Raw genomic sequence first — 27,777 nt, forward strand, 5'->3', positions numbered from 1 at the left:
CGACCTACAGCTCATCCACTTCACCTTTAAAGCCTAACCCCCCTAACACTTGCAAATGCCAGCCTCTATGCATACTAAAAACCGGAATATTTGATCAATTTATTTGCGGTCACTTTCAACGAGTCTCTTCATCTTAGGATTTTCCTATTTTCTATTATTCAACGGGTGTGCTTGGTAAAAATATTATGCTGAATAGTTTAAGAAGATATATCATGGTTACATTAGTTTAAGGCTTTTGGAAGTAAAAGCAACTCAAATCCCAAACCTTATATATCACCAATACCGATTTAAAAAGGATTTCCTATAAAAACAGCATGATCACCTTGACCTGGCATAAAAACCCTTGAATTTATTATATTTAATCCGAAAGTGATGTGTTAGTGATTACCCAAAAATGCCTCCATGGCCAGGATAAACCATTATGACGAACGACCCATCCATTGCCGCACAACGAAGGAGTAACTTTGGCCACACCCTGTGTGCGCCAACCATAACCGTAGATCTTTGGCAGAAGCCAGGAGAAACTGGCAAAGTTTACGGCCAATTTACAAAGCTCTTCGCCGTAGAGAAATGCAGAGTGTATAAAAAGTTGCCATTTCAGGTCGTGCGAATGCCAGCAACTCGCTGACAATGCGTATGCAACTGAAATGGAGGAGGACTTGCTGGCTGGTGAGGATCCATGGGTTTGGTTGGGTGGGTGCCGGAGTAGGAAGTGGAGATGGGGGCGGAAACGGAGCAGACAGGGATGCCTTACTCACCTATGACATTCAGGCGAAATGCCATCGAAATCTTTGGCTCCGTATTCACTTGGCATTCGTAGATGCCGCTGTCACGTGGCTGGGCATATTTCACATGCAATGTCCAATCCTTGGAGTCAGCGGTCCGCACCACCTGCTCGGGCGAGAGAGGGACAGATAGAATAGTGGATGGGTGAAACAGGATGCCAAGATAAATCGTTGACGGGGATGTGGGTGTGGGTGTGCGTGTGGGGCCACCGAGTCCTTGGTAAATTTAATCAATGCATACAACTTGCTTGGCCCGAATTGCATACGCAATTAAGCTGACTTTGCTTACAAGCCCGGCGGACATTAAATAAGCTACCTGTGCTGGGCCAAAGGATGATTTAGGAGAACTGGGGTGGGGGAACTGGGGTGCAGGGGGTATAACTTTGGCACAGATTACGTATACGCACCTTGAAACGCTCATCAGATGTGTAGGTCAAAATGCCTGCAGTCAGAATGTGCAAATCGCGTTTTCTTATCCAGGATACCTGCAATGGGATGAAAGAAAAAAAAGGAAAGAGGGACACCAAATGTTGTTAGTGCCAGTGCTTAAGTCAATTTTGAAAATTGCCTCCGGTCCTGCCACTCGGCTGCTTGGCAACTCGACGAAAGTATATAGATACGAAAATTAAATAAACCAAGCGGCAAAATGAACCAAGCAGCCAACTCTTAAATCTGCTGAAGGTTGCTCCCAAATACAGTGGCTCCTCGCTATGAGCGAAGCAAATGCCTTCCCATCAAACATGATTACACTTTAGCGGATAAGTGACACAACTTGAAAGCTAAATAGAATTCGATATTTCAACTGAAAAAAAAAAAAAAACGATTGCCAAAGACAATCAAATCCGAGCTGTAGGATTAACACAAAATGGTTTAGCTCTAAACAGATTTCACCGTACATTTCTTATTCAGGCAAGCTAAGAAAAGAGCAGATGGGCAGGAAAAATGGAGACAAGTGCGTGCCCCAAATGTGAGCGGCTTAAAGTCGCCCCAAAAAGAAAAACCAGGCGAATTGAAAGGAGAACCTGCCGCTGCTGCAGCGGGCAAAAAAGTAATCTTCCAGACGGCCGCGGGCAAACAAAACTTTTCGCATTCCCAGGAGCCGCCACAAAAAAAAATGGTAAAATGAAGGCGGGAAAACGAGGAAAACCAGGCAGGGGATATAAACGAAACTAAAAGAGTCAAAGTGGCGAAAGGAAACACGAGCGGCGCGGATGAGCTCGTGGAAAATGGATGGACCCACGAGGTGAGCGATAGTAAATCCGGATCAGACTACGCTAGTGAGCACGAGATGGATGGTGATTGCGAAGGATGGCATGGCTCGGAATCGGAGGGAAAGCAATCCTGGAACGCACTTGGGTTCAAAATTAACACAAGCCCATTTCTAATTAACAACGCCAAGGACACGTTTTAGAAAGGAGTTGGTTTGGAGTTTATATCTTAAGTACTATAAAATATGATTAACTATATGTAAAAAGAATGTTTTGCATAAGCATGTATGTATGTTTAAAGAAATACAACAAAATCGAAAAAAAACCTTGTCAAAAACATTTTCCCAATATCTATGCAATTAAATGTTAAATGTTCGCCTCCAGTTTGTTAGTCCGTTTTGATTGAAAGCAGTGCGCAAAATAGTCCTAGTCAAAGGAATCCAATACAAAATACCCTAGAACTTAAAAAGCTTAAAGAAAAGGAAAAACGGGGGAAAACTGAGGGAAAACAAGACGAGTTCGCAAAGTAAACTCGGCATTGGTCAAAGGCCAGACTGAAGGTTTTGAGCGGAAGGCAGAAACTTTCTCATTGAACCGGCAAAACAAGGGTGGCCAAAAGCCGGGAAATGGGGAAAAGCGACGGGTAAGTTGAAAGTTGTGACTGTGGAGAGGGGAAACTGCATGGGAAAAGTTAGCGCTAACTTGATTTTCAGCTTGACTGACGATCCAAATATTTTGCTTAAAAATGCATTAAAATGAAAATCGTTAGGGGCGAAATCTATTCAATGATAAGCTGGTAAATGCAATCACTTGCCGCCTGATTCACTCACCGATTTATCACCCAGATTGTCAACGCGGCAATTGATGGCCGCCGTGTGTCCCGTCCGGGTTGTAATATTCCTGGGCATTCCGAAGTCGAAAACGGGTGGCGGATAGGTGGTCTCCTCGGGCTGCTGCTCCTCGGCCTCTCGTTCATCATCGATGGAGTTTCCGAACTGGGGAAATTTCCTATTCACCGAGGCAATGTAAACGTAGTCTTTATCAATGCTCGATGGGGCAGAAACCATGGGCAACAGGTTGTCATTGCCATCCACCAGATGAGCTGTAATGCAAGAGAAAAAAGAATCATAGAACTTTTAAATACCAAGTTGCATTCTTTCAAAATAAAACCAGATAGCTTTAAGGTCTTGATGAACTGATTTTATTGCTTATCCTGAAAGGAGTTGTAAACAGCCATATAATGACCTCTCCTCCTTTGGACAGCAGACAGGAATAGTTGAAAAGGGAGAACATTAATTAAATGCCACTCAATGCTCAGGGAAAATGCTCTTTTCCCCCACAACTACGGGTTGTACGATTTTACTGAGAGCTGCACACCACAGTTTGGATGTGCACACTTCAATTAATTTCAAAAATGCACCATGAGATGGCATTTCACGGCTCGTTGGGATCAAAGGACAAATGCCGAGGCAGCAATAAAAACCAAAACAATGGGGAAAACGCTCATAATAATTAAATATATCACACTTGGCAAGCAATTTAACGATTTCCTTACTATTTTCCAAACGGATGACGCAGCTAAACAATGGAAATAGCTTTTAATTAAAATAAATGAGTGAATTTTAATTGCCTAAGTGGATATGGGGTAGTGGAATCCATTTAGCACAGGAAATACTCGAAGTTGTCCCAAAACTCATATCTTATAGCATTAACAGTTCCGAAAGATCTTATTTCCAGCAGGAAGAAACCAAAAGAAGCATTAAACTATCGTATTTTTTTACAAGAAAAGAAGTTGCTGAACATTAAAGAATCCAAGTATATTTCAATTTGCATTCAAAGTTCAAAATTCTCATTGCCAGGCCGCAACGTGCGCTGTTCAGAGTTCAAAGTTCGCGTCAAGTAACGCGTATAAATTATAAATCACTCAGCAACTATGCAGCACGGACTATCTTTACCGTTAACTGCAATCCACACCTCGCACGTGCGAAACTCCCATGCACCTCGCACTTTGCACTCCGCAGCACGTGGCAAAAAGCGAAAAATCATGTTTTCTGCATTTGAATTTATTTGACATTTTAATGAGCGCATAATGGCAGCGGAGCAATCGCCAAAACAGCGACGCGACTTGGTTGCTGATAATGGCCCGATTGCACCACCCACAACTGCCACAACCCACCACCCACCACCCACAGCCATCGCCGCTCTGCCACCCCATTCGCCATGCAGATCCGCATCCACATTCACATCCGAGTCCATGTTCACCTCCATCTGCAGCTCCTCCATCCACCTGTCACTGCCTCCAATCTCTCTAACTGGGTCACTCACTTTTGCCGGCTGCACTTGAATCTTTTAGGCCATTGGGGTGGCACTTGTGCATGTTAGACACAAAAATCTAAATTATTTAAGTGCCCACCCCCCGCTCGGGCACACTCATGCATACATATGCGGAATGTGAGTAGATGGGGGTGGAATGGCCACACACACAGATGCAGCGATTTACAGTGGGTCACATGTTAGCAATGCTCATTTTTAAAGCTTTTTCTTGCTTAAATAGTATGTGTAGTTAAACTAAATATAATTAGGCCGAAATTATGAATACGTTTTATATTCCTATTATATAGATCCAAATAAGCCGAGACTGTGTTGAATGATTACTGATAGTTTGGCTTGGCACTTTTTAATATTACGTATACGCCCAGATGTACGAACTGAACGAAAAAATAATAATATAATATTTGCCCATAAAAAATCCTAAAAAATGTTTGATTATATAAAAAATTATTTAATCAGTTTAAACTCAAAAACCCACTGCAATACAAATCAAATGAAGTCAGAGTTTCGCTTAGACAATGCTCACTGTACAAAATATGCGGCAAAAGAACTCTCCGCTTTTATGGAAAAGTAGTCTAAACACGAAAAAAAAGCTAGCAAAAAAATAAAACTAGATACGAAATGCCAAAGTGAGTGCAGCACTTTTTGCAGCTGCAGCCCGCGCTTCTTTCATCTGCCCCCGCTTCTGTTGTTGTTGCTGCTGCTGTTGCACACAGATACACTTTCAGTTTTGGCATCATTTAGATACTCGTGGAGCAACTGATGCAAATTTAATTTGGACACCTCGCAAAAAAATGCGCCGCATGAGGCGAGTGCCTCAAAAGCCGGCAAAAAGAGGTGCGCAGATGGGCATGGGGCGAGTATCTGGTGGCATAACTTGCACTTGAGTGTGTGTGAACTGCAACTAATGATGTTGCAGGCACTCGCATGCGGCTTTTTGATTTAACGATCGCAGTTCACTTTTTGTAGTTCCTTTTTTTTTGAGTTTTGTTGTTCGGTCCCAAAAATGTTCAGCTTCTGGGAAGCTTAATGGTCCGCTTTGGTTGGTTTAACCGATTGCTGCGGTTGATGGCCGTCATCCTACGGTTTTTTCCACCCTTCCGTCATAAACTTCATGCTTTGTTTCCGCCGAGCTACACTTTTATTCGCTTTAACTGCTGCGAAAATATCAACAGCAGGCAAAAAAAATATTTATATTTCACCCTCTGAGAGGGCTCATAAAAACCAAATCAAGCCTTCAGTCAACTAAAAATAAGAGGCGCTGTTTGTCGCTGAAATCGGCAGACGGAAAATCGGCTTTTCTTTTGGGTGCTTAGTTTAATTTGGCACCCTTGTCAGCATAATGATTTCATTTTACGGCAATAGTGCAAATTTATAAGACGATTTGGCAATGATAGGATGAAATAACGAATACAATATGAAGAAAGGTGCAGCAGATAGGTTGAATCAGTGTCGATGAACTTTTATTTCGGTTAAAATAAAAGCTAAATAAATAATAGAGATATGATTATTCAGGAATTCAGTTGCTAGATTGCTAAACATTTTCATAGAATAACAAAAAAAGCTACTGCTAATCCCTCCAATCCGCTGTTAAATTTTAAAGATGCAAAGAATGTTCTAGCCAAACTTAAAGCAAAACTTAAAACCTTCAGCTGTCAACTTTGACCCCGAATAAATCCAGGAAAATTCCTTACAACGATGCAATTACAGCTCCTTAAAATCACTTGGCTCGAAACACTTTAAGTATATTTTCCTCGAGGGAGTTGGTAAAAACAGAAAAGGGCTTTTGAAAAATTCAATAAGCAGCCGGTGCCATCAATGTCCTCAAGGATATTTTCTAGTTGTCTGTCGGTCCCGGCGACTGGTTGTGTGGGGAATATTTATTAAAATCGCAGTTCACCATTTTTATTTAGCATATCAAAGGAAGTCCATGGACTGTTGCCTAACATTCTTGTGCGGAAACATGTCCCAAAGGTTTAAGGTTTTCTTCCTTTTTTGCTGCCTCCTCTTTTAGCCCTATCAGCGGCTATATTTGTTTAAGCGGAGTAACATTTCGCACTGGCTAGACGAACCTATTCGAGGTTTAGGCCCATTGAAGTTGGCTGTGGCCAGAGCAAACGAGCCTGCGGCTAGGGAATCTCAACAAAATGGATTTTGTTTGGACTGCAACATATCGACTCAATGTATGTACGTACTTGTACTCATACAACACATGCTCGCGCAAATTTCAGTCCATGCAGCATGTTGAAGTTGAAAGTGCAGCATGGCCAAAGGCTGTTGGCGAATGTCTCGCTCGCATGAATTTCTATGTGGCAGGAAGATTAATGTCCCCAGTTTTCACAGACAGCTGCTGCAAAGGCGTCGAACGGGCATAATGGCCCATGGAGGCGAAGTGGAGCACTTCATCGCTGGCCAATGGCTATTAATTGCCAAGAGTTATGGGTTCTCTGGAAAATTTGAGTTGGTGCTTTGGGAAAATTAAAAAAAAAACAGTAAAACTTCAAGAAGTATAAAGAGCAATATTAGTCAAGGGAAATTGAATAATATTTCAATGTTGTGCCAGTATTGGTAGTACTTTATTTAACTATCTACTTAAGTAAACTTTTTAATAGTTATTAAAGCCTTGTGATTTTTTAACTCTATTATATGTATGAACAGTCCTGCCATTAGTCCTTGAAGGACTCTAAGCACACATTGAAGAGAATTCCAGTACTTGTAATCCTTTAAATAACTATTACTTCTAAGTTAACTTTCCCAATCGCAGCCCATGTGATTAGACTTTCGAAATCCTTCAGCCAGACCAATTGGTTTGAGCCCTTATCCTTGCTCTGGCAACTTTGTCACAAATTCGAGGCCGGCAAAGTTTCAATTTAATTTCATTAGCAATGCAAAAGGGAAAAGATGTTTCTGCCGCCTAAGCCAAAAGTGGAAATTTGATAAAAATCGGAATACCGAGATTGAACTGCTCTCAGCCATTGCAACTAAGTCGCACACAGCTTTTTGGACACATTTCTAAGCTCAAACATTGGCACACATAAATATTTACGACTATTAGTTTTTACTCGAAGATCAAAACTTTTTCGATTTACTCGCAAGTCACTGGGGCTTGGCAAAATTTGCATATCGATGCGAACAGGCGAACAGCAAAATGTCGGCGAAGAGGCGCCAAAAAAAAAACAATTAAAATAAATTTTACATAAGTCTTGGCACATTGCTATTACTTTGCGTAAATGTTTTCAATATTTTATGCTAAATCTTTCCGAAAACAATTTTGCTGCACGACTGGAGTTTGGGGCGAAAAATGCAAATTGCAAATTAAAAGGCAAACGGCAAGAAGAGAGCACTTGAAGCATGAAGCTACGACTTGAAACCTTGTAAATCACAAAATCCAAAAAAAAAAAAGATACATCCACTAGATACAACATCGTCAGCTCGAAAAGGTCCCTAAACCCGAATATGTCATGTTCTGTGTATGTAGGCCAGTCCCTTCGCCTGAATATTTATTATTTATGTAGCTCAACTAAACGTTTTGCCGCAGGAATTATGGCATAATATGTCAAAAGGCAGGCAACACGGCCCCACGCCTTAAATAACAAAGAACGATGGCCTCCTTGGGGACCAAACCTCACTCCCATTTGTGAATACTCTTTCTTGGAAAACCAAGGGTTTTCCTAAGCTTCTAATTGGTGACCCGAAACCGAAAGCAAGCCAAGCAAAGCTCGCAGTAAAGAAAAAAAGTCTCACATTACGAGCTACCAGCAGTGGCGCCAAAACAGATCCAATGCTAAATAAATATTAAGTCGACCCACTCGCAGGGGCAATCACTTCGCTGCTAAGCCGCCTGGCAGTCCAAAAAAAAAAACTCTATAAATTTTAAAGCCGCTATTAGCCGAGACTTAGTAGCCCTAATAGCAGCAACAATTCATAAATGCCAACGGAGGCCGTGGAAAGTGGATTTTTGTTGTCCGCCATGAATTGAAATGTGTTAAACGAGCGAAACATCTAGCCTGGCTGGCTGTCCAGTGGCTTCGATATAAGCTCCTTAATTTGTGCAAGCGGAAAACCCACCTTTAATCATACGATTTCGAGCCATCATATAAGGTGCAGAAAAAGTTTGCATCTATAATGTGTATGCGTGTATTTGGACAGAACTTTTCTAGGCGCTGGAAAAGTTTTAGTTCACCGCCAAAAGTTGTGAAAGAGCGTAGAAGTCGGCAAAACTTTCCGGCCATTTAAATCATCGCCTGGCAGGAGCAGAACAAACGCACAATTGAAAATCCTCGGCACACCTGTACAGCCATGGAAAAAGGCAAATAAAATGAATTTACATATCGATACTCGCACTTGTGTGTTTGGAAATAAATGGCGAAAAGAGATGGTTCTCCAGGCACTTTTATTCGACTTGAGGTTCCAAGTACTTCCGGTAAAGCCTTTTGTTCCTACTGGTTCTTAAGGTGCGCAAATAAATATAGAAAATATGGAGTTTAAGCTTACAATATTATACAATTTAAATATTGCAAAGTTATAACACAGAGCGAATGAATTAACATCAAATTATGATAAGAACCAAATGAAAATAGCTGCTGGGAGCGAAAATGCAAGCACCTGGCAAAACATTGAAAGTAACAACTTTATCAAATTCAAATGAGAAAATACTTAAATTAAACAGAATAATAAATTTCAAGCTTAGGGATTAAATTCGTGCCATAATTGCGTGTTAATAATTTACGCACAATTAGTAAACATTAAAGTTCCAATAGAACATTGAAATTAGAAAGCACTAAATTGCTAAAGAGCTTAATCAAAAAAAATCCATAGAAGTTTTGTTATTTTTAGCTAAGTAATTAGAAAGTATTTTTATTAATGTATTCGATATTTGCACTCTTTTCTATTCTATATTTTCACATTTTCTTATTTATTCTAGTCTGGCTCCCATCTCTAAATTGCAATATATATCGCCAATATATTTTGGAGTATTGGCATAGGCGCAGAATAATGGCTGGCAATTTGTAGAGCCTACTTTTAGGCACTGCCAGACAATGAAATATTCCTTGGCAAACACACACGCGCATACGCACACGCACACACACGTGGCGCACGGTTGTGTTGGTTTGGTCCCCTAAGCACCATCATCAGTTGCAAGTGTGAACAATAAATTGTCATCAGCTCGGCTCGATTCGACTTTGCTTTATTTCTTTTCAGTCAGTCTGCGCTCACCAATTTATGGCGGATTTCAATTTGTGTGTGTGTGGGGAGAGGCCGCTCACATAAGTATGCTCTACAAATTGGGGCACACACACACACACATATGTACTTGCGCGGTGGAAAAAAAGAAGAGCGGAAGTTCTGGAACAGGAAGTCGAGGGTGGGAGGAAGAAAGAAAAACATGTGAAGTTTTCGTTTGTAGCTGACATTTATTGCGCACATGGCACTTGCCATTGATTTTTTATGCGCTTTTGAAGAAGTTCGAGGCACTCGGAGGCCCGAATAAGTGTGCTACAGTTTTTCAATTTCCATTCTATTGTTGTTGTGGTGGCTCCCCATTATCAGTTGTGTGACATACTTTGCTTTATGGTGTCGCATCCCACCCACTAATGTTGTGCCCTGCTGCCAAGTGCCTTTTAATACGGTTAACGTTCGGCCGGAAAACTAATAAAAGTTTGTTTTTTCTTCGCCGCTCGGGGATGGCAATTTCGATGTCAATGTGGCGAAAACACGAGCGCCATTGACAGGCCAAAGTAAATAGAATTTACAAAGTTGAATGTTGAATGCCCCGCCCCGGCAGTAGTAGTTGCCTATGAATTTCCCATTATATTTCACTGACATTTCAAAATTGTGTTCTCATCCAAGTTTGTGGCGCCCGGAAAAAGGGGGCGGGGATTTAGCAGAAGTTTGTACGCATATATTGACTTTTCCTATGGGCATACGATTGTAATCGAGGAAGTGGACTTGAACGAAAAGCATCCTGTAGTTTATTAATTTAGTTTTCCTAAGCTCCAAATTTCCAAAGCCGTTCCTTGTTTCTCAGCCATGCAATAGTTTCCTGTTTGCAAAAGCCTGAATTTCTTTTACATTTCATAGATTTCTTTTATCCAGTTCCAGTGCAGATGAAATATAAAATTTTTGAATTTCTCTGATGAATTTACTGGTGGAGAGTAAATGAAAAACTCATAATTAAACCATTAGCTTATATTCCGTGATCTTTCTATACCGCTAACTTGGGTAATCGCCTTTCAGGAGCTTAGAACCTATTCTCATCATTCTCAATCCAGCCAATTTGCATTTTCCTCGCTTTTGGTATCTCGCTCAACTAATACAAATGTATGGGCTTGAGGCACAGACACATGCACAGCCACGAACGCGAAAGGCGAATGGAAATCAACTGGGGGCAGTCATTATGCCGGCTTTCACTTTCGCTAATGTGTTATGAGAGGCAGCAGAGAAAGTAGAAGACGCAGCCAGCCGCTTTTCCGAGGGCACAGTTCTTTGCTCGGAGGCGTGGAGAAGTGGAAAAGCGGGCTGAGTGCCAGTTAGAGTGTGTTTAAGCAAATAGGTCGGCACACACAGAGTCACACTGCCACACCAACACACCAGTAGCCAAAACCACTGACACACTCACACAGTCGCACTTTAACGCGCTTACATTGTAATCTGTAGAACGGAAAAACCACAAGAAGTAAAAGAAAAGTCGCACATCGAGGCGCTGAACTCTCGAACACCCTTTCATTCTAAAAAGTTTGTAAAACTAAGTGTTTCTTGCTGTTAAGTTTTTCAATTTAAAACCCATCGAGAATCGAATGGATAAGAGTAACATCATTTATAAAATATGTTCTTAATTGATTAATGACCTTAAAGAAAGGCAGCTAAATATTTCAATTAATGTCGATTTTTATAAATTTACTTATATTTTTCATATATTTCTAAACATAGTTACACTAGCCCAATTAATACTCTTTTTGCGAGCTGAGAGTCTTAAATAAAATTATACAGTGAGATCACAAAACAAATTACTTCCGTTAAGTCGAAAATTTGTAGTTTTTTTATATATCTTATTATTTTTAAACCTTCTTTTAATATGGAGGAGCAAAATAGAAGCGAGTAAAGCAAGTCTCACATCTTGGGGATGCCACTTTCGGAGTGTCCACTGTACTCGGCGTTTTGAGTGTGCATTGCAAAAGTCAAAGCAGGAATTAAACTCAAGCTTAAGGCAAGGCAAATGAATTTTTTTTTGGGGGAGGTGTGGCCTGATCCCAAAGGAGCTGCAACTTCGCATCCGGTGGGGATAAAAGTCATATGGACAGGCCCCAACTCACTCATACACACCAGACACACACTTGTATTTAATCAGATGCGCATACATATGCCCGCATTTGAGTGCGTGTATGGGTGTGTGATTAAATTTTTGTCGTATTTACACTTATTTCATTTTGCCCAACGCTTTGTTTACTATTTGCTTTGTTGGCGGGGAAGGGGGAGCACAGGACATCTTTTCCTCTTTCTGTGACGTAAAATTTGTGTTTTCTCTGCCGGCGCTGAGGCGCTTTTCTTTGGCGCCACGGAGCGTATGAGTGATTAAAAGTTTTAGCATTAAGCAAATTGCGCCTAAGCCTGGTCTTTGCCGGCTTTCCTACCCATATATACATATATATGTGTACATTTCTTTTTCGTAATGCCTCTAGTGGCGAATCCGTGTCGATGTTATGCTAATTATATCACGCCTCAATAAACAGCTGACAGGGAAACGTGCCGGGCCAATCATAAGAGATTTGACTTCGCCAATCTGGCGTATTATTTCTGGTTTCCGTCTGCCTTTGGCGCAAAATCTTTCGCTTCGATTTGGCCCATTTGAAGTTGCCCACTGCCGCCGCTCCAATTATTATGCAACAAACAAATCTCATTTTTCCATTCCGGCAGCTGTCGACTACAAGTTTAGCTAGCTGATAATACTTGGCCAGGCCGAAAAGTTTTAAATCGATAAAAGTTTGGTGCGAGCCAACATCTTGAGTTTTGGCCACGTGATTTACGTGATTGAAGTTTAACTTCAGCCCGATTGACTACAACAGCTGCCCTCGAACATTTATCACACAATTCAATTGGATTGCTACTAATAGCTTGGTATTTATTAGATACTCAGCAATTTATACTAATTTAAAGCATATTTTGTATCTCAAAAGCAAAGGGCTCTTCAATACCCCTTACTTTCAGCAGGAGGTACGAAAATAGCTCGACATGTACCAAAATATATTATAGAATTTATTACCCCCGGGCATATGAGCAATTCAGCTATAATTTACTCGACCCGACATGCATATGGTAATAGCATGCCAATCCAAAGCAGAACTACTAACTTTTATCTGATGTGTCATATGTGCGCTTACGGATGATTCCAGGGACAGGCATTCAAGTGGATAATTACATGTAATAATTGTTTCGCACACACGACGATGAACGAGGATGATTCGGTGTCCCCCAAGGAAGATAAGCGAAGGATGCCACGCACACTGTCGCACAGCCCATAAATAATAATTAAATGCGTGACTAATTACTTGTGTAATACGGCTATTATTAGTGCAGGAAAGCTGGAAAGCCGCAGAATGAGTAGAAAACTGACAAAAGAAGGAATACCCATTAGGCACTAGACACTAGACACGCCCACATTCGCAGACAGACAGGCAGACAGGCGGGGTCATAATGAGCTGGCAATAAGTCGTGTTATCACCAGCAAAAAAAAGGAGTTGAAATTCCACTCCTGGAGGCGCTAGGAGTATCCTGAATGCGTTGAATGTGTTGCCTTGACGATGATTAAGTTGACATCGACTGTCGACTTTGCTTTGGTTTCCTTTGGCCTGGTTTTGCTGCACTGAAGCAGTCCAAATCGCAGATGGGCGCACAAACAACATGTGTCCTGTTCACCTCGAGGCCTCTAATGAGCCTTGATTTATTTCATTTCCCCTGCCAAAGACACAAGGCGGCTTATTGAGCGGATCCTCGATGGCAAATCGGGTTGCCGGTGGCATGTGTCAGTGCAACAATTTGGCTTACATAACTTCAGTGTGTCTAATGGAGGCAGGCATAATTTCTTAATTATGTTAATTTAAGCACACTCTCAGTGTTTCGGCTATTTTTGGCTTTGCTTGGGGAAAATGGGTATGCAAAACAATTTACTGGTGGCATTTTAATGCAATTAAGGACTTAATACAAGATACATTTTGATCAAGACAGTATCTAGTTACAATAAAATTTGTATAACTTTTAAAAGGTACGAAAGAAGCCAACTTAAATGCACTTTATAAACTTTTTACTTGGAGTTCTAACTCAGTTTTCTTAAAGTGAAACATATTATTTCAAAAACTGAAAATCCTTCTCAGAGCAAACACCACTTGTAGCTGAGTTTTCTTTCCTTTTGCTACTTACGCAGCTTATAAAAATAAGTTAGTAGTAGAATTCACAAGAATTTGAAGTTTTATTCGCCCGATATGCCGCTTTTCATTTTTCCCCGAATGGCATTTCCCAATATTTTCTGTTTATTTGTCTAAGCACCATTCGATGCTATCGTTTTATTTTCTGAGATTCTGTTTACACTGACTGGCTGGCTTGAATTTCACGTGGACATATCCACTTTATTGACTTTTCACTGAAGCAGCTTGAGCATGAAGCTCAAACTTTTGTTTGCCATTCAACTTGCTACCCGATGCGAAAAATCAAAATTCAACCAGATAAATATGTTACTCGAGTGTGCCCAATTTGATTCTGATTTATAGCTTGACTTTCTCATTTATTTGTTTATATTCCCCGTGAGCTGACAAATGGGTTTTTATTTTTTACCAAATTCCTGGAAGCATCAAGCAAATTGGCATCGAGTGTAAGTAAAGCTGAGTTAAGAGACAATTACAATTGTTTTTTCATTTGTATTCCCAGAAAAGGTAACCTTACTTAGGCAGGGTAAAGTGAAGCTTAGACTAAAAAGAATAAAAGCTTAAGCCCCATAAAAAAACGAAAAGGCCATAGTAAGTTTCATTTTATTTTTATATTTATTAAGAAAACTTTGCTGCTTAATTACCTTTTTTTTAATTTACTAACCGAAATCTTAATGTTTGATTTGCCAAACACTTTCCAGCTGAATAATCGCTTTTGTTTTGATTACGTGTCGAAACGCTAAACTTTAAACGCAGCTCGCGGGGATCGGAGCGACATCGATGAGTGGCAAGGAAAATAAACAAGTAAGCCCACATAGGAAGCCTCAGGGAAAGGGCTTCGTACTCGTACATGTACATGTACATGATATGAGCGAAGCGAATCCACTCACACCATCCATAATGTAAACAAATCGCAGGGCAATAAATAAGGTGACCGAAGCCCGAAGCTCCGACATCGAAGACAGTTTGCTCCAGACCAGCGACGAATCCGTATGCCAAATTGAAATCACAGCCATGGATGGCCTACAATATGCGGTCGAATTTGCCCACGATGATAACCTACTGGGTAGCAGGCCATCGAATGTGGTAGGTTCAGATGCGATTATCGATGTTCGTAGCTAATTGACCGACTTCTCCCCCTCAGTCTCAGCTCTCGGAATTTCTGGCCATGCTCACCCTTAACGCAGCCGAGGAAGGCCAGTATGATGCCCCAAACTTTCATGACAAACTATTACAATTCAAAAGGGAAGCCGATTTGCTGGCAACCAAATTTGATTCGCCCGATTATTATACCCAAAAGGAGGAATTAATCTTCAAGGTCGTGTGCGAACTGCGGGGCATTGACCACGAGAAGTGGCTCCTGGATGAAATGGGACTCATGGATGAAGCTGCATTTGGCGATTTTCTGCGGGATGCGTTCGTTTGCAATGGAGATTGAGTAACAGCTGCTTGTTTGATTCATTGTAATAAACATTTGCATTTTGGAATTATTTCAATTCATTGAATTCATTCAATTCAATTAACTTCAACCAACCAATAAATCTTGAAATGAAATCAGCACATCACCTAACTGTCAGCCAGTCTTGCTTTAAGCCCCTGCTTTTCCTTAAGCCAACATCTCAGCCCCAGGTGCCGCACAAATTGTTCTGGTTTAGTCAACAATTAATGTTTATCTGCCAAGGCATTTTAATTTGGGCTATTGCTCCAATCGCCCCCACCCACCTCCGCCTCCCAATCGTTAGTTAGTTAACCCAAAGCCAAGTAAGCAAGACCAAGGGATTCCAATGCGATGCGGGCTGGGTTGGTTGCCTACCATACCTTCTTGGCCCGATATTAATTTAAACTAATGCCACAAGACACAACACACGAATAAACAAACAAACAGACAGCCGGCCAAAACAAAAGGAAATAACCGAAGCTTCAAATCCGAGACGTGTAATTTGCCAAGCAAGACGGGTTCGCAGTCGGCTTGGCGGGTTCGCAGTCGGCTTGGCGGGTTGCTGGGCTGTTAAGATGTCGGTCCTGACGACACACTGACTTAACATGTCAGCCCGCCCGGCTGATTATTCCGTTGACAGTGAGAATATGCTGGAGCCGAATGGGCGGGGCTCATCAATGGCGATGCCAAGTCAATTTGGAAGTGCACTGAGAGAAACCAACTGTACTTAAATTCATGATTTCAGGCAAATACAGGTTTATTCCAAAGTTTGTTTAATATGTTGTGATATCATAGTATTTCTATCGATTGTAAAAAGTGAAGCTTAAAGCTTGGCTGATTTTTTTCCAGTGCATCAGCTCATGCGGGCTTGGCAACCTTTCGTAATTTGTCAGTTAAACATGATAAGGTGAAAAGTGAGTTCTTTCTCATTGAAATTTCCTTAAACTGGCTGAAAGACAGCAAGACGGAAGCGCGGTCTTAAGATGTCTATGAAATTAGCCACTAAATTAGATTCCCAACTTCATTACCATTTGGTTAAACCTGTATGCTTTGCGCATTTCAATGAACTTGTGGCCGTTGGAATTTGCTCTTATTTAATTAAGCCACCTCTTGCAACACAATACCATGCAACATTCTCCATGCCACTCGCCCATAAATTCCGATCGAATTTTAAGCAAATAAATGTAGAGCAGCAGCTCGTTGACATTCGAAATTAATTTTCCCTTTTCGAGAACTCCTTGGAAACCTAGCCGGCAACCGCACTGGCACTCGTCGGCTGTCTGCTGTGGATAAGCCGTGTAATTAAGCAAAATTCACCGTCATTTGGTTAGCGGTTTGGTTTTAGCCCCGTGCACGCCACTCGAAGCCCCAGCGTATTAATAACGTCAAAGTGTTGCGCATGAGAATTTATTAAGATGCCGCCACCGTTAAAAGCAGCCACTTCTCCACGACGTCCTCCGTGTCCCGTGTCCCCCAGTTTCAGCCAGTTCTTCATCCTTCGTCAGCTGGGATTCCGGCTCGGCTTCAACCCAGTTACCCAACTCGAGAACCATGCCAAGGCATTCTTGGAGGCCATTTTGGCTGACGGCTTCGCGTCCATAATTTGGGTAATTTATTAAGAACACGCCTTATGCGAAATATTTAAAGTTCCGCTTTTCAGCGAAAATGCGCCAGGAATGTTACAGGAAAATGGGAAAAGGTTTTACTTAGTTAGTGTTTTTAGTTATGTGTTAGTTATAGTTATTAATATCAAAGCACTTATTTGAGCACTTTACCTGCATCACATTACTCTCCATTAAAAGGCAAAGTCAAAAGGGAAACATGTGTGCAGTTTTTTTCGGCTTTTCACTTCTGTGAAAATCTGTAAAATGTTTTATGGCAAACATTTGGCTGTAAAGTGCAGAGACAGATACAGATGGCGATCCTAAACTTCTGGCCAAAAGGCTCTAAAACTTTAACGCCAATAAGTCAGCAGACGAAAGTATAATACCGGCTTGGGTGCTAAAACAGCTGAAAAGACTATAAAACTGTCCAAAAAGACGCCGTAGAAGTTTCTTGCTTGTGTGTGTGTTACTGTGTACTTAAATAAAAACATTTCATGGCTAAAAAACATCTAACAATTGTGCGCGTGAACAAAGCTCTTAAATCATACGTTTAAAATTAGCCCCAAGCAAATTAAAATCCCCGACAAGCTGGGCGAAAAAAAGAAGAAATAATTATTTAATTATTTTATTACTTTAAGCCGCATTACAAATGAATAGAAAGCACGCGCCAACAATTAACAATATAAACAAAACAAAAAAAAACGACAACTGCCTGCATATAAAAAACACAAAAGGGAGTCAACATCCGTTTACTTACTATACTTAAGTGCTGAAAACAACCAGCTAAAAGGCCATCTGGCGGTGACAGAAAGAAACGAGGGGCAATTTGATGGAGTGAAGACTCGCTGGACTTTTATAAATGGCTTTGTGATTTTACATTGGGCATTTAAAATGGAAAAAAATGTGAAAAATTATATTTTTAATATTTGAGAAGAAAGTCTTTGGTTTCTTCATATCCTTAAAAACTTTTACTCGTATTAAATAGATTTTTTAAAGAAGTTTAAATGATTATATAAAGCAAGGTATAAGAGTTATAAGTATTATTTATACCTCTATTAAATGTTTATATAAATATTTTTTTTTATTTATTATTTTGGCAGTGTGCTCAGTTGGTCTGTGTTCGTTTGCAAAAATGTCACAATTGCGCTACCAAAAGGCGTTGCCGCAATTACCCAGCCATGAACGCAAACATGAACACAAAGCGAGAACTTGGCGAGTGATTCTGTGAGTGCTCGCATACTTTTTGCGGGCACTGTGTGCGCTTGCTTGGCTATTATGCCAGGGAGCCACAGTCATCGCATGGCTCTATTTTCTATTTCTGTTTCTATTTCAATTTCAGCTCGGAATCGAGGACGGCAGCGGGAATCGGGTAATGTGTGTGTGTGTGTGATCATAATTGTGGGGCCAACGAGTGCGGCGTCGTTGGGAAATCACAAAACAAACAACACAGACTCTGTTCTAGGCTGTGTTTTCCTTCCACCACCACTCTACAAATTTCCCAGTGTATTACCCCTTCACGACAATGCCTACTCAAAATGTCAGAGCTGAAAACTCTGCCAGTCTGCAGTTGAAAGTGTAAAATTTGCGGGTTGAAGGAGCTTAGTTTTCTCAACTGACAGCATTGCATTTTATTTAAATGTGTATTTTCCATTGCGTAAATGAAAATCGAAGGATAACAGGCTAAACAAATTTAAGCGGAAATGCTAAAGCAATCCTTACTCGACAGAAACGAGAAAAATGTCCTTGCCAAATGCATGCCGATGCTTCAGGGTTACAGTTAAAGGAAAGGGAGCGAAAGGGTTTAAGTAAAACAAAAGAAATGTGCAGGCATTTGAATTTATTTATATGTATGGAAGAGGACCGCAAAGAAATGGATTCAGAAATTCCAACGATAAAGGCTAAAAGTTTTCCCATGTCGCAGCTAGACCGGAAACGGAAGTCGCCTGGACGTCATGTATGCGGAAAGGTCGCCAAAGCTCATAAATATTCCTTAAACCATGTGAATAAAACCACATTTTTATTTAAAAGCGAATTTCAAAAACCGAATGTTCATATTCATTCATATGTATATACATTAACGCAGCCATTTTAAATTTTTCACCAACCTTTTGAGCTTCTTGATTAAAAATATTTATCATTATTAAAAGAAGAACTTTAACAATGACTCAGATCAATCAAGTTGAAACATTTTTGGGGAAAACCCGATTTCATCGTTACTGCAGAATGGTCAGCAGGAGCCAAGAAAATATGGGTCAACCAGATCTATTCCGAATGTATCAATTATGAGCAGCGTTCAATCAAACGAACCCCCGCCAAATCGACCGAGTGGCAGACAAATGGGAGCGAGTTGCTGACGGTTAAATTGGGCCTAGAAACACCCACCAAGATGGCCAGCAATATATGCTACCACATACGCCAAATACACATACAAACCGGCAATATAAAATATAAAAGCTATTAATATATATACCGATGCGAGTCCAGAAGTTAGAAAGCAAATCAAAGTGTGAAGGGATATCAACGCTTTGCCAATCTTGACCTTATCGGTGTGGGAAGGGGGGGTTGGGGTTCTGTTGGCCAGGCCACAAGCAAATTTACTGAATGGGCCGAGGCATTTTATTGTTTGGCCACAATAAAACTCCGCAAAAAAAAGGGCGGAAAATCGTTCATTATTCATTATAAGCATTCAGGCACAGCAATAATTTTCCGCAGATGTACATAGCATAATATATATATATGTACATACTCGTATAGCATACGTACGTAAAAAGAAGAAACTCAAGTCATTTATCTTGACAGGAATTTTTCCGTTTGGGCTGCTGCTCACTTGATAGTTAGAAAACGAGAAAGCCAAAAAAAGAGCTCCTGGCCCGCAACTTTCATCAATCTTTCAATAATGCTTGAGGGGCTCCAAAGTGCTCCAAAGGGGAGCGGAGAGTTGGAGGAGCCGGCGGAGCAGGTGGGTAAACACCTTTCAGTTCAGTGTCATGTAAATTTGTTTGCGCAGTTGCACGTAGCCAATAAAATACTTGGAAAATGTGTGCGGAGGCCTCCAACCGAACCGCAGGTAGGGGTCAAGAGTCTGCCATGAAAGACATTCAAAAGTAAATAAATCATGATGGTTTTTTCCCAGGTCCTTGATCTGCTTACTCCTACCACGGCTCCTTTTCTTTTTATTTCACCACTTTCTTTTGACGCTGACTTTAGTGCTGGGTTTTTGGTCCAATATCCGGCGACTTATTGATTCCTTCTCGTGGAGCCACACTTGGGTACTTTGTCCCTTTAAGGATCTGTTATATAACGTCTTGCTTCGGCGAAGTTAATGAAGTTATAGCTGCTCGTTCTTTACAGCAATATGTTTTCATTATGCTCTGCTGCTGGTGGAGCTGGTCCCTTTTGTATTTATCTGCCTGCCAAGGCAGTGAATATTATTTTAATTTATTTAATTGGCTAATGGACGACCCAATGTTTGTATTCTCCGAACGCTTCATTAGCCTGAGCGAAGCAGATGGCGGCATAAAAATGAAATCGTTATTTCATTTTTGGATTGTAAATTCGCCGAATTATGGCATTCATTTACACAAGCTATTCTAGAGGCTCATGAAATCAACTTGTTGAAATTAATTTAAAAGAGCATATTTAATATTTTATTTTATGGATAATAACTCAGCACAATTACAAGATATCAACTTTAAATATTTCGACTATTAGGCTAATTAAGTACGAATTCCTTTCTTCTTTTTCACTTTTTTGTCTTGAACAGCATCTCCATCTCCGATCGCTCTGTTAATTCTTAAATGCCTCCAGTTTAAGGACATTCTTGGGTTTAACTTATGATTTGATTTTCTAGAGTGAGTAACGTTGATGTCACCTAACCAAATGCGTACTGACTTCATGCCAGTGGATCGGGAAACGAATCCACCAGGCGGCGGTCTTTCAACTGAAATCAAATTCTCAATGTACTCCAGGAATATTTGAGACGAACGATTCATGGTGACGGACGGGCAACAAATGGTGGAATCCAATGGGAAACTTCGGAATTTATACAAACAGTTGGTCGATATGGGGAAATCGGTTGCTCATTTTGTGATTGTTAAAAACTTCTGGCATTCTGATTGATTATTTCAACCACAACCTGTTTTACAAGGTATTTCTAGTGTTAATTTTAGACCAGATTTTATGGTAGCTAAAATCAACGCATTTTATAATATATGTATAGACTCTTTATGTCATGCTATGTTTTTATAATAATGAATATAACAAGCTTCAGTTTCCCATAAATTAAAACTAAATTCATAGATTAGGATTTCAAGTACGTTACGCAATCCAACTTTTAATGAAAAACCTGCACCTCTATCACCATTTATCGCGAACTTTCCACTCAGCTCCTGCAGCGAATTTGTGGCTCTTTCGCACATTTCCCACATTTTGACAGCTTTTCACCGGAAAATACCATGGCGATGCTTATGAAAATTTCAGACGAACAGCGCTCCAAATGTTATCCACTAATCCTGCCCGGCGGGTTCACTCCCTCGGCAAATGGCCAGATTTGAACAGCACCATGTGGCTTGCCCCTTCTCAACAATGCATACCAATTTGAAGCCAGCGCATCGCCAAATTATCTGGGTCCTGTCAGGACCTAAATGGGGCCACAGGCCCATCGAATGTTCCACGTTAATTTGCATCTAATTATGCTCAACGCGGTGCATATTCGAAATCCGTACAGGTTGATTGGCGTGATTGCAGGATACATGGTATCTCAACCATATGGATTTGGCCAAACAGCGACTGCCAGTCAACTGGGCAATTTAAGATTTATACCTTTTTCAACGCTGTTAATTTTTAAATATACCAAATATGCCTTATGATTTACTGCATTCTATTATTGATTAAAAAAAAACCTATAAATCTTTCAGAAAAGCAATTCCTTCTAAACGGACTTTTTAACACTATTTTTTGAGTGGGAAATAATAAAAGAAAATTACTGCAACATCTATACAATCGAAGACAGAAGAAAGTGGATACTTCTTTGTAAAACAAGAACATCAATAAACCTGCAAGCTAGTGTCGAATGAGAAGAATATGTTTTGAAGACACTCTCCCGGGCAGTGAGGAAAATGAAAATGATGAGCCCGTGTGTTGCACAAACAAGCACAGCATGCTCGTCTCTAATTATATTTCGTTGCTCGTGCAACTTGTTGCAGCTAATAAATGGCAAAACAAGCCAAAAGAAAATACCAACATCCGATGCATTACTCTCAACGAGCGAACTGGGATCTGTAATCGAGACCCGAGGAGCATAAACTGCAAATTAAGCAAGGCACGTAACAAAAGTTGAGTCCCCGGAACGGCTGAGATGAGTACGGCACGTAGTCATACATACGAGTACATATGGATGGATATCTAAACTAAAACATCTGGCTGGCGCCCAGTTAACCAGCTCCCTTCTAGAGTTTCCCGCAGCTTTTCTCCGAACGAAAATCATTCTGCTGTGAAGTTCACCCCCCTCCCTCCCTCGTCGACCATTTACCGTGCAGTGCTGGGTAGTGTCTTCAGCTCGTGGGTGTGTGTGCTGTCATATAAGCTTAGTTCTCCACTTTCTTCTGGCTTGTTTGTTTTGCAGGGCAACTAATGAGGCGCATGTTGCTTAAGTGTTGCTCAATTACATTGAGTGCTAAGACGCCTTTGACGTTTGAGGTATTTACCATGGGAAAACTGCTTGGCGAAGATGAGGACTTCCGCACAGTGGTTTACCAACACATCATGCCCTCGAAAATGAAGCAATAAAAGTGAAGAAAGTTTTTCTCTAAAAACGATTTGTGGCATTCAAGTAAACTGTATGCACATAGGTGCCTCTTTGGCTTTAAAAGTACTTGACTGAAAGTTTACTTAAGTTTTGACGCTTTTTATGCACACAAATTCATTATGATTGTAATAACTTACTTACAACAGTTTTAAAAGAAAATGGTTTCTTTGCTCATAGGTTAATGCATTTTAAGTTAAAAACTAAATTGGCGTTTCAAAACTTGCAGCAATAAACAGTCTCCTTTACTGCCCAGCAACTTTGAAACAATTTCCTGTGTTTGTCAGCCGCCAATTCACTCGTCAAAACTTTCGGTCCAAAAAACTAACACAGCAGCCAAAAATGGCTTTTAATTGATTGCGCCAAAGAAAACTTCCAAGGAATTGGCAACATCCGACAGGCAAGTAATCGAAAAGAAAATAGAAACACAAAAGAGGACGACAAAGCACCAGAATGGAATCATTTCTTGAGCCCAACTGAAATCTTATTTCATTTGAAGACCAAAATTCACATTTATAACGAATTAACATGGTGCAAAATCAAACTCTAAAGATTTAAATAGCTTAGACTTTCGTATTGAATTTCTTTCATAAGCACTTTTCGTTTCATTTGCTTGGGCATTTGAAATGTTGACACTGGCGACATGCATAAAAAGTTTTCCTTTTTAAATTGCTCAGCAATTGCAAAATGATTGCACTTCTCGATATTGATAAAAGTTGCCAAATTGATGGCAAGTCTGCAAGAGTTTTGGTATAACTTTTGCCTTTGGTTCATAAAAAAAAGGAAATATTAAAAAAAAGGCAATAAACAACTGAAGTGGACTAGCAAATGTATACATAGTTAATTAAACTAATATAATAAAAAAACAATTCAGTAAATTTAATTTTTTAAAAGAAAGGTGTTTAACGCATTCCTAAGCTTTCACCTTTCACGAATTTCGTCTGCAAAGTTTGTATTGATTCAAGTTTGAGTTGAGTTTATTTTCCAAAAAAAAATATTCGAAAATAATGGCAATAATTCGTTGGCCAAAACGCACGCTCAAGTGCTCGACAAACTTTCCGGCCGTGTTAATTGAAAATCGTCTGCCAACTTTCCGACAATACGCGTCAAATGAGACGAGAACAATCAGGTGGCTAAGATAGATGTAGAAACCCATAGATGATGGCTTGTCAAGGCCAATTTGTGGTGTTGATTTATACCAAGAGGCTGCTGGGTATGGCATAGGTTAGGAAGGATGGGTTAGGATGGGATGGGCTTGGATGAGATGGTTTAGAATGGAATGGTATGTCAACGGCACTGCGAGGCGCGTTCAATCACAATTCTAATTACCAAGCTCCCCGAGGTAATTAACTTTGCATGCATTACACAAATTACACAAACAGTGCGAGTGCGCCGCACCGAAAGCTTTATCAACTCAATTACGAACGAAGGGGGTTCCCCTTCATTTGCTCAGTCCGTACCCTTCGTCCTTCGTCCTGCCATTCCGCCATCCCTTCTGGCAAGTCTGCCGTGGCCTGAAAGTGTCACAGAGATGCTTTACACAGATAAACAACAAATAAGCATTGTTTGTAATTTAGCGAAATTGTTGTTGCTGCTGCAGCTTCTCCACTATGCTCCACCAGGATCCCTTCGCGATTTGCCCAACGCCGCCATTTCCCAAGCTCCCACTCCCACCACCAGGAGCTCCTCTTATCAGTCGACTACAATCGGGAGTTGGGAGTCGGGAGTCCGGTAGCGTGGTGATGGGTGATGGGCGATGGGACCGACAAAAGGTTACTGCTAGTTTGGAGCACTTCGGATACAGTGGGCACTGCCATCAATGGGCCATTACGTTTTATTGTAATTAATTTCTCTGGCTGTGATGTAGCAGGAGTCCCTTGGAAAATGGACTTAAGTTTTGTTTTATTATGGATAACTATTTTTAATTATTAACTAGGAATTTTAGCAATTTATCAAGTAACTTAGTAGTATAATCCAAGTTTCTATATATTGAGTGTTTGCCTAGTTGCAATGCGTGTGTGAACCTATTTTCATACCGTTTGTAGTTAGCTTGTTTGCTATCGTGTCTTGTGCACTCTGCCCTTCTAGTTTCAAGCCCAGTATCGTATCCCTGACTCTGAATAGTTTGTGGAAATTCTGTGATGGGGGAAATGTATCCGAGTGCGTATGTTACGATAGGTATATGAGGGTTTTCCTGCACGGGGGGCGTGGTAACAACTTCCTTGACAGTTTAGCTTAATTACAATGTTGTAACTTTTCTTTAATATATAAACGCGTAATTTAGTGCTCATTTGCATCACATATTGTTACAACTTGGCTATGTGTACAAACATAATAAAGAATGAATATATTTCGTATAAAAAATGAGAGAACGATATTAAAATGAAAAGTTCACAAAAAACGTTCATTTAACTGTTCGGCATGCAAAACACTAAACTAAAGTCTAGACCCGACATAAACTAAACCCACATATCTTGCCAAACACAACCAGAAACTCCAAACAAACCCAAACAAAAAGTTGCAACAAAAGTGAGAAAAACGGAAATAAATCTAACAGAACGGCTTTTGGAGGCAACTTTCGCCCCAAACCCCCAAAACAAAACCCCCGAAAATTTATACCCATGTGTGCCTTGCTTTTTGATTTTTTTTTTTTTTTTTGGCCTATTGTCACAAGCAATACATGCCCCTACATCGTATATATTTGTATATAAAAGGCTATATATGTGCATCGCAGCTTACATATGTCAACTTTTATGCCACGTAAGGGTAATGTTTTCACAGTGGAAAAGATTTGCTGCAGATTTGGCCACACCACAAGGAAATCCAGGACACAAGATGTTGAGCTAAACTCAGACGCTTTAGGTGAAACAGCACAGAAAGCTAATATTTTTTCGGCGGAAATTTATGCCTAACGATTATTTCAGCTGAACGAATACAACTCACTCCAGCGACCGCAGAACAAAATCATTATTTACACATGTATCGAAATTGGTTTTTAGTCTAGTACTTGAGTGAATGGATTTCATCGTAATTGAACAAATGTGGATCTTTAAGTCTATCCAGGAGTTTAATAACATAAGGTCCTTCTTAATGTATTTTTAGGAATATTTTGCTTCAAATTGAACTATTTTTTCAGAGACTAAGGAACGTAGAATGTGTTTTCCAAGTAAATTAGAATATTTTTCAGCAACAGTTTTATCTATAAATATTTTAAAAATTATTATATGTCACATAATTCTCTTCTATGGCCTAATAAATTCAAGCACTGCCATTTACCTAGATTTCCCTTATATTTTTAAACCGATTCAAATGATTTTCGAATCCAGTTACGAACATGCAATTACACGGGGCAGCAGGATGGGCACATCCTGCTTATCTGCATCTGACTGCAGGAGATATGTGTGCGGCACAGCTACGATATGTGCCACATGTGCAACTCGCATTTGTTTCTGGCCCCAGAATATGGCATCCATTTTTTTTTGGCCCTTCGTTAAGTCATTCAAATTAGATTGCATTTCGGCCAACGTGCTTGGCATATTAGGCGAAATTAAATGCAATATCTATCGAGCGAAGCATCATGGTACTATCATCCAGCAAATATCACTTTAGTTCTAAAATGATATTTGGCAAAAGGATATACGGAAAACGTATGGCAAAGTTCAAAGTTCGTACTTGCTGGTTGCTAGCAAATTGATATTTTTAACTAATGGTAAGAAGAAATAAAACCGCTCCAGTAAATACATCATAACATATTGGTAAATAAGCATGAAAAACATCTGGGCTGACCTAAAAAAAAAGAAAAAGTGGCGAACAATTGTGGGGGCAGGACTGCTAGCCACAATTCAACACACAAAGGACATGCAGCCATGATTTTTATGAGCTTGTATTTATATGGTTTCCTTATATCCACGCCGTAATAGCCAAGGGTCCTGATTGCAGGACAACATACACACAACAATGCCATGAAGTTGTGCCCCACCAAAGTGGAATATCGGATGGAAAATAAAATTGCTTTCTCGTGCACAAGTGTACATACGATTATACAATTGTTCTTGAAGTTACCTCACCAGGCAATTTATGATTATTAAATAGCATTCATTTGTATCCTTGAAGGAATAATTAACCATTGTTTTCCTGCTTAAAAGGAAAGGATTGCAGCTACATGAAATCACTTCCAACTAAATTGAATGGTCACTAATTAAAACAAATGAACATACATCAAAATAATTGAAATCTGACTTATTTTACAAAGCAAAGTTGTAAAATGATTTCCTGTAATACCACTTAAAAACATATTGCAGGAAAGCCTTTTTTTATGAACATTTTTATGCGTTTTCTTAAACGAGGCAACAATAGTCACAATCGCCACTCTGTAATCTCCTTTGTTGCTACAAAATAATCGTAACTTTTATTAATTGGCACGACAACTGCCTATGCAGCATTTTTGAATTTTATACAAATTCCCCTTTATGGTCTCAGGATTTCGCACAAATTCAAGTTTAATTGTGCGGCCAGGCTGTGAGAACAATAAAATTATTTAACGATCATTTTCCAGCCTGCCCTCCCGCATTTCTTGTAACGTTCTGGTCAAGTTGAAGTCGAACAAGTGAAAAGTTACAGTTGATTTTTCCGGACCCTTCTTCAGTCAGGTGGCTGCTGCAGGTCCTTCGGGACTGGCGTATCCTGCCCATCTTCGCCTGCACCTCGACTTCGATTTGCTTGTCTGCACTTTTGCGGCTGACTTTTGCCCAAAACACGACTAGGTGTGGAACAGCCGGCTGAGTTTACCTTATGACGCCTGTTTCCCTCTGGTATTGCCCACATCAGCAAGTCACTAGCCAAGAAAAGTCAATAGCCATTCAGCAGAAGCAGAAGGAAAAGCCGAAGTTATATGGAGAAGGGAAAAACTCAGACAAAACAGAAAAGCAAGCACGAATGCAGGTGGCTAACAAATAGAGCATTTGTTCCCTTTTCTGGGTTTATTGGGCAGATTGAAAAGGGGAAGTGAGACGAAAATCTAAGGAAAGCACTTTAAACTACAATTGCAATGCATTTAAGACGAAACTATTGCAATGGGAATAAAATATCAGATAACTGAGAAATAGATTTAATATTAATATTTTTCCATGGATGATAGAGAACTTTAGACCAAGATTTTACCTTTTTATTCGCCCACAGATTGCACAGCATTA

The 27,777-nt window shown here is 40.2% G+C and overlaps 2 protein-coding genes across 2 annotated transcripts in view; one reads left to right on the plus strand and one right to left on the minus strand.

The window, feature by feature from the left end:
- Nucleotides 1-27,777, minus strand: part of LOC6612085 — a 37,155-nt gene that overhangs the window by 5,636 nt on the left and 3,742 nt on the right. Inside the window, exons 4-6 of the mRNA XM_032726055.1 lie at nt 2,824-3,095; nt 1,193-1,270; nt 759-891 (exon numbers count right to left, since the gene is read on the minus strand). Of these exons, the coding sequence (XP_032581946.1) occupies nt 759-891; nt 1,193-1,270; nt 2,824-3,095 (483 nt within the window). The remainder of the gene's footprint in view (nt 1-758; nt 892-1,192; nt 1,271-2,823; nt 3,096-27,777) is intronic.
- Nucleotides 14,113-15,300, plus strand: LOC6612086. Its single transcript, XM_002036567.2, has 4 exons — nt 14,113-14,186; nt 14,243-14,331; nt 14,442-14,826; nt 14,885-15,300. The coding sequence occupies exons 3-4, from the start codon at nt 14,755-14,757 to the stop codon at nt 15,176-15,178; spliced, it is 366 nt and encodes a 121-aa protein (XP_002036603.1). The 5' UTR covers nt 14,113-14,186; nt 14,243-14,331; nt 14,442-14,754; the 3' UTR covers nt 15,179-15,300.

Source organism: Drosophila sechellia, chromosome 2L (assembly GCF_004382195.2).
Source record: "Drosophila sechellia strain sech25 chromosome 2L, ASM438219v1, whole genome shotgun sequence".
Lineage (NCBI taxonomy): Eukaryota > Metazoa > Arthropoda > Insecta > Diptera > Drosophilidae > Drosophila > Drosophila sechellia.